General features: G+C 34.2%; 1 protein-coding gene across 1 annotated transcript; it reads right to left on the reverse strand.

Moving 5' to 3' along the window:
* Window positions 1-1,866: 1,866 nt before the first annotated feature.
* Window positions 1,867-3,674, reverse strand: LOC132544422 (mid1-interacting protein 1-like). The gene has a single exon (XM_060208015.1). It carries the CDS (start codon window positions 3,575-3,577, stop codon window positions 3,062-3,064), a length of 516 nt encoding a protein of 171 aa, XP_060063998.1. The 5' UTR covers window positions 3,578-3,674; the 3' UTR covers window positions 1,867-3,061.
* Between the last annotated feature and the right edge of the window lie 10,007 nt (window positions 3,675-13,681).

The following is a 13,681-nucleotide window of genomic DNA, read 5'->3' on the forward strand; positions in this document are numbered from 1 at the left end:
AATTACGTGACGTCAAATTCATAAGACAATGGGAACATAACCTTTGAAACAAGACCTTCCGGTCCAGTTGCTCCAAGGTTCGTTAGATTTACAGCAAACAGTGGTTACTGGGAAAACATATTTCAGTCGCTGAAATAAAAAAGGACTTTGAAAGCGAAAACGACACTCAAAATAAATCAATATAACCCGTCTCATCAAATATATAGCCGTGGAATGACGCCAGAGAATATTCTAAATTAGGTTTCATTCATATTTGTTAAAATTTCACGAACCACTGGTTTGATATTGTCAAGCTTTGATAAAAATCGTTCTGATAGCGGCTGAAGTAGATGTCCCGATATCTGGTAGGTAGTCTATGTTTAGTAATGACAGTTTGTCTATTTTTACCTTTCTAAACAGATACCGGTAACTATGTTTTAATTCGATGTTGTGTGATATTACTATAAGCTAATATTATTCTTTGATCATGATTAGGATAGCGTATTGGAAACTACTCGGTAATTTCCGATAGAATGATCGCACATAATTATGAAATTAACTTTACGACACGATTGGACCCATGAATAAAATTTGTTGAAAGCAGATCTACAGAACAGTCTGTATGTTTCAATTTCATAAATATTATAGTGAAATTTGATACATTAAGACATTTATAAAGTAGTCCATTTTATAAAAAAAAAACCTTAAGCTTGACTCGGGCTAAGCACTTTGTGACAGGTGTACACATTTATGGATTCAAGGCCATATGACTAACGACAATGCTACAACGGTTTTCACATGGAATTCGTATCAAGTTCCTGTGTTCTTGTTTTAAGACCAAAAAAAAATCCCCAATAGTATCTCGATAACCATGGACTTTTCCGTTTACTAACGAACTGATGACCTATCGTTGTAGATTTGACGTCAGGATAAAGAGTGGGTCAAGTATTTCTGATAAACCGTCAAAATATCAGTACTCTAGTTATATCCGATGTAACATGTACTTTTCACATGACGTAATATCCTGTTTTGCGATATAAAGCCAAATTCAAGTCAACGGATTTGGCACGTTCTGGTCCTGCTTGGGTTTTTCGGAATTTGATGCAGTCTGTAGCTGCGATACGCAGTTCAGCTGAAGTCATTTCTCAGAATTTTCCTGTCATCTGGATATAGTTTCGAAAGTAGATCAGACAACTGGAAAATACACCAGAACCACAATAGCCGAGTCTTTTCTCAGAAAATCTTAGTCATTGTTTTGGAACACTACGTGGTTCCCTCCATCTTATTTATTCTTTTTAACTGGTTTCACGTCCATCCTCTTACATGCGTTTATAAATTTATATAGTAACAACTTCATATCCACCACCAAAAGCAATATTGATACTCAGCTTTTTCAACAATTTGGCGTATATCTCATCCATTGCCAGGAAAACCTGATGAAATCGGCAGATGTTGCTTCTAGAAATTCGTACATAGGAATAGATGTAACCCCACAACCACCAGCTGTAAACTAGCATAAAACCCATTTTTATTACTATTTTCGTGCATATATCGTTGCTAGCCTCTGTGATCAGAGCAAGGTGAAAATATATGACTGTTTCCTCAACAATCTGACCTATATCTTAATCACCACGTGATGAAATCGGCAACAAAAGAAACCCTGATGAAATCGGCACTTCATCACACAGATGTTGCTACGTATAGGTTTGGGACACGTACAGATTCGTACAGAGGTGGCCGAGATAGCACCTACGACTCCGGGGTGTCATGGAGTGTATACCGATCCTGTAGAATGAACCGCTTATTTACCTGTGGTCACACCAACCACTCCAAAACATCAGACCATATTTCCAGGCCGTGGAGACAACATACAAATCCACCATGATATTAGTTTTAATATTTTAATGTAGACATAAATATTTTCATTTATAAGGCGAAGTTGAGAACTAACTAAATGTGTATACTAACATATAAAGTCGCTCTCAAACATTTATTCTTTTTAATAAAACATGTACCCTTATCACATCATCACGTAAAATATGAACACAACTCAATTTTATAAGTAAATAAATTATACCTACATCGTATCACGCAGCTGCTCAAAGACAAAACTATTATGGAAAAGGTTATATGTTGGAAACAGGGCATTTTGGCCAATTTGGGTCAGTTTTACGTCATTATACAGTGTAAATATAAATATCTCAATCACATGTTGCGAATTTTATGTTTCCTCACGCTCAAATACAGAAGCAAAGCTTCCCCAATTAACTCCTAGAAATTTGATTTCTACTTTCTAATAATTAAGAAAATGGCAACGATATAAAATTTATATTTAATTTTATATGAAATTACCATAAATCGGTATGTGAATCATGAAGTTTGCTAATTCAGTCTTCGAAACCCTCATTAACATATAAATAAACATTCACGCTCGTATTAAATATCCGTATAACAAACATGCTCACTCACTCCACATTCATTTCAAATCATATACAAGTCTTATTTTGGCAACAAGCTCCTTGTAAACAGTAAACAAGTCCTAGCTACAGCCGATTCGATGATCCGTCATGGTTAAATGATTCTGGTAATTATCCCTACAGATTCTTCTTTATACGTTCGCTTACCATTATATGGCACCATAAAAAAAATAACATTACATATTGCAAAACAGAGATCGAGGTGGCACGGTTAATAGCACAGGAAATAGGAGAAATATATTAGCATGGCTTATTTTTGAGCAAACCTGTGAACATTGTCAATTTAAAGAAAAATATAAAAAGTCGTCCATCGCTTCTGAACGAAGACACGAGAGAACATGATCACATCACATTGAGCCACATTGACATTTTACCAGTTCCAAAAGGCCCGAGGCGAGGAGATGCTGACAATGTATTATCTAGAATCTACAGTTCACCATGTTCCGGTGGGAATTCAAAGAGTCGCGAAAATCACTGGTTTCTTTATAAAGTTTACTACCATAGTGATACGCTCTGATAAATAACTGTCAGTATAATACATTCCGAGGAATTTTTTCACACATTCTCCGGGTCGTCAAGGATTTTTTGGGGTGTTGTCTTCACGGTCATATTGCAAAGGGTGCAAAGGAGGGGTTTTGTGCTGATTTTCCACCCACTTCAGATTCATACCGATTTGTTAGATAGTTGGCAGTGTCTGTCATTTGATGTAATAATCTAAAGATACCTGACAAATGATGTCGGAAAGCTGCAGCAGTTTTTTTTGCCGATTCATCTGCATGATTATTTTCGATTTCCCCCTCGATGGCCTCTTCTGGGTCGCTGAACACAGCTGAATGCACTCCATGTGTTCCCACTGTCAAGTCCGTTTTAACTGTTTTGAGTAGAGAATAAAAACTATACAAGTCTGTGCCTTGTTTCACAGTTGGTAATAGTGCCTTGTTGTTGTTCTCCTCGGCTACCACAGGTATATTTGAGGCAGTAACTTCCATATCTTTTAGTCGATTTGGAATCATAACTGTATCGTCCATCGAATCTACAGCATGCACAAATTTGTTCAGCGCCGACATAAGCGAGTCTTGGTTGACAACGCTATTGTTCAGGATTAAACTTCGGTTGTCCATTTTGTTGAGTAAGTCCGAATAACTGTGGTTTAGTAATGTTTTGATGTATCTTCAGTAAGACCACGGCTCAACTCGCCGGCTATGACTGTACCGTACTGATTAATATGTATGTAAAGCATTACACTTCCTGTTTAGGCAATACCATCTCTAGGTAGAACAGGTTCATTACACACAACTAATATTAAATCAAATTTAAGTTTGAAACACATTTTTATAGTTAGTATCACAGTAAAATGCCATGAAATATTTGAAACTGGCAGTACAAAATTTGAAACATTAATAATATTGTTTTAAAATCTATACACTTACCTATTGTCCCCAAGCAGAACAGTCGAATGGTAGTCAAGGTCGGCTAGTAATGCTACGTTTTGATTGGTCGTATAACATCACCTTGTCGCATGGGATGGTTCGAAATCAAAACAGACGCACGTGGTTTTTCGATGACTCTTGGGGTGAGACACACCTACCACGTGGTGAGAATTGACTCGTTCTTACAAGTACATTCGAGTAAGATAGTCGCCAATATTTTATATTCAACACTGCATGTACTAAGAAATGTCAGGTATGTAGCTCTCGTCACACTGCCGAAGATGACATGTAGGTATATCGGTGTTTTAGAATAATAATCATAATAATCGATTACACCTCGCGCTGGTCTATACTCTACACGCTGCTATATTGTTGTAAGCCCCTGTGATTATTTATAGCTATAGCTTACTTAACATTTATATAAACCACTTTTTCGTACATAATGAAGGTGTATGCGACTGACGTTTTATTAATAAGATCGCACATGCAGTGATGTAGATGCATGCTTGATAGTGGGAAGATATAATTGAGGAAAGAGAAGATTTTTTTAATACAGAAGAGAAATTATATGGTTGAGATGCAGAAGTGATACATGTGTGATGGTAAAAAGATATAGTATGTGTAGGATTGAGAAGAAATACTGTGTGTAGGACGGAGAAGAGATAGGGGATATGTGTTATGTAGAAGAGACAAGGTATTTGTATGATACATGCATATATATGCAATAGTAATGAAAAAATCTAGATATTGAAGTAGTATGACAAACACGGGATTCACATCCGATTCATCTTTCTGCACCCCTGTCTTGGTTAATGTTTCCATTTGGTTTAAACAGGATAGATTGTCAAGGAAGGCATTAAACGGTTCATCAGAACCAAACACGCACAACAATTTCTATCAACTCTTGCAGAATTAAAGCGAACGAGCACTGTTTTATTTTACAGCAAAATGTGAAACAATTAAATCAAACTCATTTTAATCTATAATGTGGAGCGAATGGAGACTACCACTTATCACTTCTGACAAAGGAAGGCGGGACGTGAATCACTGAGTCACATGACCAGTATCAACCATATCACCTGAATCTCTGGTTAGTTTCACCTGCATCTACTAGATATATCATTTATAAGGGCAGATATAATACTTCTCCAAATAGATAGTACAGGTACATACTAATATACTATTTATGGGCTGTATACACTCATAGATAGGACAGGTACATTGTGATATTAAATCTACTATTTATGGACTGTGTACACTATGTAGATAGGACAAATTGATAGTACAGGTACATACTAATATACTATTTATGGACGGTGTACACTCAGTAGATAGGACAGGTACTTTGTGATATTAAATCTACTATTTATGGACTGTACACTCGGTAGATAGGACAAATTGATAGGACAGGAATATTTTGATGTTAAATCTACTATTTATGGGCTGTGTACACTCAGTAGATGGGACAAATTGATAGGACAGGTACTTTGTGATATTAAATCTACTATTTATGGGCTGTGTACACTCGGTAGATAGGACAAATTGATAGGACATGTACATTGTGATATTAAATCTACTATTTATGGACTGTGAACTCTCGGTAGATAGGACAAATTGATAGGACAGGAATATTGTGATGTTAAATCTACTATTTATGGACTGTGTACAGTCAGTAGATAGGACAGGTACATTATGATGTTAAATCTACTTTTATGGTCTGTGTAAACTCTGTAGATAGGATATGTACATTGTGATATTAAATCTACTATTTATGAGCTGTGTACACTCAGTAGATGGGACAAATTGATAGGACAGGTACATTGTGATATTAAATCTACTATTTATGGGCTGTGTACACTCAGTAGATGGAACAAATTGATAGGACAGGTACATTGTGATATTAAATCTACTATTTATGGGCTGTGTACACTCAGTAGATAGGACAGGTACTTTGTGATATTAAATCTACTATTTATGGGCTGTGTACACTCAGTAGATAGGACGGGTACATTGTGATATTAAATCTACTATTTATGGGCTGTGTACATTCAGTAGATAGAACAAATTGATAGGACATGTACATTGTGATGTTAAATCTACTATTTATGAGCTGGGTACACTAACTAAATTTTCTTACACAATTTCTTTTTCCGAGAAAATGATTATTAAAATTTTAGCGAAAAGTCGATTTCTAGTAAATGGATGCAAGTACAGTGTCTGTAGTCACTCTTATTATTCAGAGTTGATTACATTCACTCTCCTAATATATTGACTACGCTTGTAGTGTTTGTATCCAAGGTACACAATGTTCACCGAATTTACACAGCAATTTCAAAGGAACGAGAGGCGCATACAAAACGATCGCAATAGACAAACAAAAGGTTGGCTCTCTTAGACTGATCCAATCTACACGGAAAGTTACAGAAAAAGTAAAAATACTGGAAAGGATTTATAATAAAGAATGTGTTTTCTTTGTTTATTAAATTTATCATGCTGTGAACAGTCATTATAATTCCATGGGTGATGAAATAAAATATACTATTATTATTATTATTATTATTATTATTATTATTATTAAATGCCGATGAACATTGTACAGGAGCCCCGCCGAATGCTACCGGATACAATTTGGGCGAAGGAGAATAAGACGGGTCGTGTCCCAGCTTCCTGTGAATTTGAAACTAAATAAAAACATGCAAAGATTGAATCAGTATAGGGCTTCTTATGTGATACTAATTTCAACTGTTATACATGTACATACGTATAACATAGGTATTTTCACTCACATTCGATTTCATCCAGATTTTACGTAAACAGCTGTTCCGAGATTAGTAATGAATTGATTTTCTAGCTCTAAGTAGAATAATAGTAATTGTCACACACTCGGTCACACTGGGCAATTAATATCGGGAGCGTTATGACAAACCTCTCGGTTCGAAGTGTAATGGTTAGGCTTTAAAGTCCAGGAGCGAGAGCTGTTTGTTATTAAACGCTATGGGGACGGTTGTAAACACCGACGGACTGATGTAATGAGGCGACCTGAACTTGACCTACTAAGTCGGTCATGTCAATACGAACGTTCATACCTGACCCAGATATGGAAAATAAGTGAGCAAAGGTTTAAACATTAAGCGAGACTTTCTATGATAGTGCAAGAGGCCTAAAGGGCCCGCATCACTTAACCGGGTTTCTCTGTTACTCTAAATACTTTTAAACCTCGTATTAAATGAACTTAAAAATCTTGCAAGATTATACACTAATGTTCACTTCAACTGAGGGATTTATTTACGGAAGACGGTTAATGTTGCCTTGCATACTTTTTAAGATTATGTTTTTTTTTTTTTTTTTCATATTTGACATAAACGTTGTCAGGCGCCATTCATTGGAACCTAATATACAGGCCAAGTATGACTTGACGAGTCAGGTGGGCGTTTTAAAGTATGAAGATGATCGCGTTGTATTTATAGAAATAAATGGTTGTGAGATAGCTTTTTGGTCTTTAGAACACATTTATCTAAAGCTAAAATTCCTGATAAGTTAACATGTTCTACGTGACGAGGAGCAAGTCTTATTTATATTTCATATATCAACAGTACGTGTAAATAATAATCACTATTTTAGGTTTTAGCACCGATAGCTATTTAAATACGATTGAGTTACCTTGTGTACTTAAACTAAAATAAATTAAGATGCGGCGATACAAGGACAAGAACTACTTCAAAATTTCTTGTTGACATTTTGCAACTGACTGCCTTTACCAAATATACCATAAATTAGGGAGAATTAAACGAAACCATATAACTAAAACGTCAAACAGTGATATGTGTACGATTCCTGAAGACTTGTTTATCGTAACGCAAGAATCGAACCAGGATTTTCAGACAAATCCCGTAGATAATTTTGTAATGGATAAAGGGGACATGTACATGTATATGTGGTAGGAATTTAGGATAATACCAGCTTTTACTGAAAACTCCTTACAAACAATAGTACATGTGTATATTGTCCAAACATTTATCTAGGCTACAAAATAAGTTTGTCATTTATCAGTTATAAGGTAGATGTATATTGTTCATTCTGTCATTGTTGACATAAATATTTTAAATTTAAAAGAAATAATCGGGACGGAACACGCTTAATGTGCTGGGTGACGCCGAAGCACCCCAATCCCTCAGTGTACCCCCGGTACGTTAATATTCGGAAATTAAAAAAAAATATTTTGAATTCTTATCTAAACGTATTTATGTAAGTAACAGATGATAAGTATGATCTTTCTTGGGAGGACATCGAATGAGAGTATTATCATATTGTGCAGAATGGTGAAAGTATCGATGCTTACTGACCGTAAAACTGGCGCAAATTATTGGTGGTTATGGCGTTGAGTTTCAATCCAAATACTTTGTAAGTTTTCAAAATTTTATTATGTATTATAAATAACATTTATTTATCTGTAAGTATAGCTAATTTCCATCTTATCTAATACAGAATTACTAAATGTTCACACATATTGTTGTCAGTTATTTCAATGACAAAGTCAGTGTTTTCCAGTACCTTGTGTTGTTATCGTCCGTTTAAACTTGAAGTTTGTTGATGTACAAAATTGTCTCCATGTATTCGCGTGATCCCGGCTTCCCGACATGATGTTTATTGAACTTATTTCCTGCTCTTTCCGACAAGCTTTCGTATAATTTTCCGTGGCCTGAATTTCCGTGGTTTTATTACCTGCCCGGAAGGACCGTGATAGTTACAGCCGAGTTTCAGGCTGTCCTGGTCAGATGTCCCTTTGTCTGCGGCGGTCTTCATTGGATATCCGTCCTGTTGGGAAAGTAATCCATTAACTGAGACATGGCCATCCCAGCTGTCCACTACGGTGGTCAAAAATTTCAGTTTACATTGTTCGTATCCCCTCCTGGCTCGGAAAAGCTCCTCTGGACATCGTCGTGAATCCAATCCCTTAATGTACTCATATACAAGTAGTGGCGCCACCTTGAAGCTTGAAATCTTTTTGAGTACATTGATTGTCATAGTGGTTTTCTGGAGAATTGAGGAAGTTTTAGTGAGAGTTAAAGATGTGTTTAGAGTCTGCTTCGCAGTATCTAAGATAAAGAATTTCTGACGTCACAATGAATGTGACGTCACAATCCAAAACTCGTTCTGGGAAGGATCATCAATCACGATGTTCGTAATTAGAGGCGGCCAATGCGTTAGGGACTGCAGATGATATATCGGAAAATGGAATCATAGCTTTGCATTTCTTTAAAATTTCTAGACGCTAGATAATCATAGTAAGTGACATGATATAGTGCCCAACACGTACGTACTAATTTAGTGTGAGGTGTTCACTCGTTCCACTCTACATCTGACATTAAATTTCTATATAACACGTGCTTGTTCGAAATCTTTATTAGTTCTATATACATTGCAGTCTGTCAGTCGTCCGTGTCAGTACTCATCACTATTATGGAATTCGTGTATTACAGAAATGTCATCTGAACGAATGAAACGAAGACTATACATAACCATTGACACTAGTCTGAAGATGAAGTTTACAAGGTACCAACCGCAATGTTTGTATTTATCGATATTTACGCCTGGCAGTCAGGCTTTTCTAAGAGTATATGGTGTTATTATTGTTTATACTGATTAGAAATGTGCTATGTTTGCTTCTGTACATCTATAACATTACATAAACGTGGTTCAAATGTGAACAGACATGCAAGATATTTAATTGTAATGTAACAATATATATGTTTTCATAAAAATAACTTAAAATTCATCAATTAAACGAAATGCTTTTGGAACTATTTTGTTGTTATTCGCGCTGTCAGTGACGCCCAGGTGGCGCCATCTACTGCTTCCGATATTACGACGATGTTGTGTAAGATAATCTGTTATCGTCATGCTTTTTATGATAATCTGTGGCCATCTTAATGTAAATACATGGATACATACAACAAGGAATATATAAGCACCTTTATATGAGAATATTCTAATTTCCTTCTCTACTTTTCGGGAGATTATATGGAATTTCTCATCAAGCACATGATTGTATAAACGCGGTAATTTTTTAACATTACAAAATGTACATATTAGATCGGAATAACGGCCGATTAAACTCGGATTAAAATATGTATATATTAAAATACCACGTGATCGTCCACATAGAGGACGTCTGTTCTAGAAAGTCAAAGATCATTAACAAAATTACATGCGTTCGAACTCTGGTCCACATGAACTTGAACTTGGCCTCGACTGATAAACCTATAAAGGATACACCAACACGAGCACCATGCCGGGTAACTGACCCTGATTAGTCAGGGTCCGGCGTATCAGTTATAATCTACACAGTCGAGGACAGAAAGTAAGCTATCTGTATTTGTATTCTTTGTACAAAGCATTGGCCTTGAAACAACGTACAAATTTACCAGTATATACTGAGTATATATTGACTACACGTAAAACGCAATGTACAGTAGCATTAAGTATACGCACGACATTACCAAGACAATACGTTTGCACGTAGAACGAATGTGTTTCATGTACCTGGTTTACAATATATATAATATGCAAATGTATATTTTTTCCTTGCACGTGCAGTGCAGTTTTTTTCTTGCTTTATTGATAACTCACGAAATATGTAGCTCACCGGGATGGATTTTAAAATTTTAATTATGAAATATATTCAACTAGTACAGTGTATTGAAATAGAGGTGTATTTGTTGTCCCCAGTACTAGAATCAGATATTACTTTTCGGTTGATATAGTTTTTTTTATATTTAAATTCAAAAGCATTTATATTTATATTAGAACTTAGTATATGCAACTAAAATGTGGCTAGACGAAGAAATCTACCACAAAGCAAACAGGGTTAGCTCCCTTTATCAAGATGTATTGTATTGCAATACAAAACACAATCTCGTTTTAATGCATTTTATTAATAATCATGCACGTGTTGTGAATTAAATTCAGGTAAACGGACAACAATAACAACATTATGCCACATGGAGTTCATAACAATATACACATGATGACTAGCATCTACATGTATGTAGTACACACAGTATTATATAACACACCCAGATCTAAAATTGTACATATAAACATAGAAAAATAATGGATAGGTATTAATATAGTAACTTGAATGGTTAACGGATGTTTTTATAAATAACAATGTATATATTAACTGATCTTTTAATAGTCAGTCAATAAGTTTAGTGACTGTATAAATAAACAATATTTCAACCAATTCAACGTGGACACAACAGGTTAACCATTATTAATTTAAATTCTTAATTGTTAACTATTATTGTCTTCAGACAATACATTATATATAAACAGACAATATTATTATATATCTTGAAATAAGAGTAAACAATAGGACATAAATATTATTTAAGATGGGATGAAATAAAAATTTATGCTAGCTAGCATTTGAAATGATATAACAGTCATTGAAACAGTTAAGGAAGATGTCATATATTATTAGTGAATTTTCAAATATTTATATTCATGATTTGATGGAATCAAAATTCTGCATGATATATCATAAAAAATCAGATTATGAAATTACAATGTTTCCTGGTGGAAGAACAGCCAATTTAAGTTAGGTATATATATAATTGCTGAGAGAGATTATGTAGCGAGGTCATGTAGTAGTGTTTACACATGTACAGTAGAGTCCTAATAAAATCCAGAGACCATTACTGAACTATTATCAACTTGTTAATCTGTTAAACAGCATTCTGAAAATGTATACCATATCATTATTAAAAGGGTTAACTGTATCACAGAATGTCTATCCCCCCCACCCCACCCGAACCCCCTAACACACACATTTCATTTCCACTGATAGTCACACACGTATCTACCTCAAACACAACAACTTAATCTCATTCACAGTTGCTTTTATACAAAAGTACATAAAATTTCTCTCTCTTGACACCAGATCTCAAACATACAATTATCATTGTACCACAATACTGGTCTGTTGTATATATAAGGAACTCACACCTTTTCTTGCATGCAGTAAAACACCTTGTCACCATTAAGTTGGATAATTAACAATACTAAGGAAAACATTTTGACTAATATCCTATAGAGTTCTCTAAACAAATTTCTAATTCTGAACACAACCAAATAGAAAAACAAAAAGATACAAAAAAATACGGTTAATTCTCATTTGAAAGTGTCATTCCCTTCTTATCCTAAATTTCAATATATTTGTAGAACAAAAATCTTATCCGTAATTCCTAAAAATTGAAAATAAGTTGAAAATACATACCAGAAAAAAGAAGAAAAAGTACAAAAAATGTCATTCACCTTCTTGTATAAATTACGAAACTTGAAAATTTCCCCTTCAAAAATGATTTGCCACTCTAACTCAACATCATCAAAATGTACTGTAAAACCTATCATATGCTTTAATATAACTTAATTCTTTGTTTGGATAATTTCCTTTCAAAACATAATCCCTACAACAAAATTCCTTAAATGTGTACCTACATATATGTAAAAAAGTGTTTTCAAAACATCACATCCTGAAATGTAAATATCTTAAAACATTTTGACTAGATAAAAAAAATATGTTGTTTCATGTTTTGAAGTAGAATCCTATAAGATCAGATTCTAGAGAATAAACAACTAAAATTGAAAACTGTTAAAAAAAAAATCCGGCACAAAATGATATAAAATTATTGGAACATAATAACATTACTCCTTTAAAACAGATCTCATTTAAAAAAATCCCATGATTCTACTTACTTTTAAAAAGAAGTCTGCTGCAGACTATTTGGGTTGTTTCCCTTTATAGACAACTATAAATAAAACAGAATGAAAATAAAGGATGCTTATGGTTTTTCTTTCTCTCACCTTTGCTCTGTGGTAACTACATCGTATATACAGGACACTAACATAATTGCTTGTTTAATCTTCTTTCTTTCTAATTTCAAATCAACAAATCTTTATGTACATAACTGCCAATTATCACTCACCAATTCATTCATCAATAAAAAAAAACAAAAAAACAAAAAAACCCCAAAACCTTTCGAAAGCAAACAAAACTGAATAAATTACAATGAAATTGACAGGTTATTAATCACATCTTATCCACATATTTCTAAATTAAATGTAATTATTTCTGTTATTCCAGGTAAACCCTATTTAATGAATTTCCCCAAACTATTGAAATACTGAATTCCACCTAAGAGATTTAAAATAAAAGAACTTTTCAAAGTTTAATTTCAACAGAAACAGCCTTAGAAGATTCCTTATTCAGAATCTTACAATTGATTTAACTATACATGTATTCACCAAAATGTGAGGATGTCATTGCTTTCTCAAAATTTACATTTACATCCATATGTGATATGTATCTAACTATCATTATAAATTCTCCTTTTTGATGGTGGCCTCACCTCTTGGTGACCTCTGACCCGTACACAGAAAAAAAGTAATAGACAAAAATTGTAGGTAAAAAAACAACAACTAAAATTGATAAACAATTTTAGAAACAAACTTTAGAACTTAGTTAAGGCATGTAATACAACTGTAAAAGTTAACATAATTATAGGATTCTTATAATGGACAAATATATCTGTACATGCTTACATGAAAAAGTCCAGATGTAGTTTGTAATAAAATTTTCAAAACAAGTTCCACTTGAAGTCCATTATCCCTATTGGAATGGCAGTTAAATATTGCGTAAATTAACCAGTTGCCAACCAAATAGAGGCACAAAATGTGTCTCTCTGAAGACGATGACTGGATTACCAAACAAATGTCCTTACACAGTTCACA

This window comes from Ylistrum balloti, unplaced genomic scaffold (assembly GCF_031769215.1).
Source record: "Ylistrum balloti isolate Yb309-2 unplaced genomic scaffold, AGI_CSIRO_Ybal_v1 Utg369798, whole genome shotgun sequence".
Classification (NCBI taxonomy): Eukaryota; Metazoa; Mollusca; class Bivalvia; order Pectinida; family Pectinidae; genus Ylistrum; species Ylistrum balloti.

What these genes read in the sequence shown, in the direction of transcription:
- LOC132544422 (XM_060208015.1), bottom strand. Translation starts at nt 3,577, where the DNA reads ATGGACAACCGAAGTTTAATCCTGAACAATAGCGTTGTCAACCAAGAC.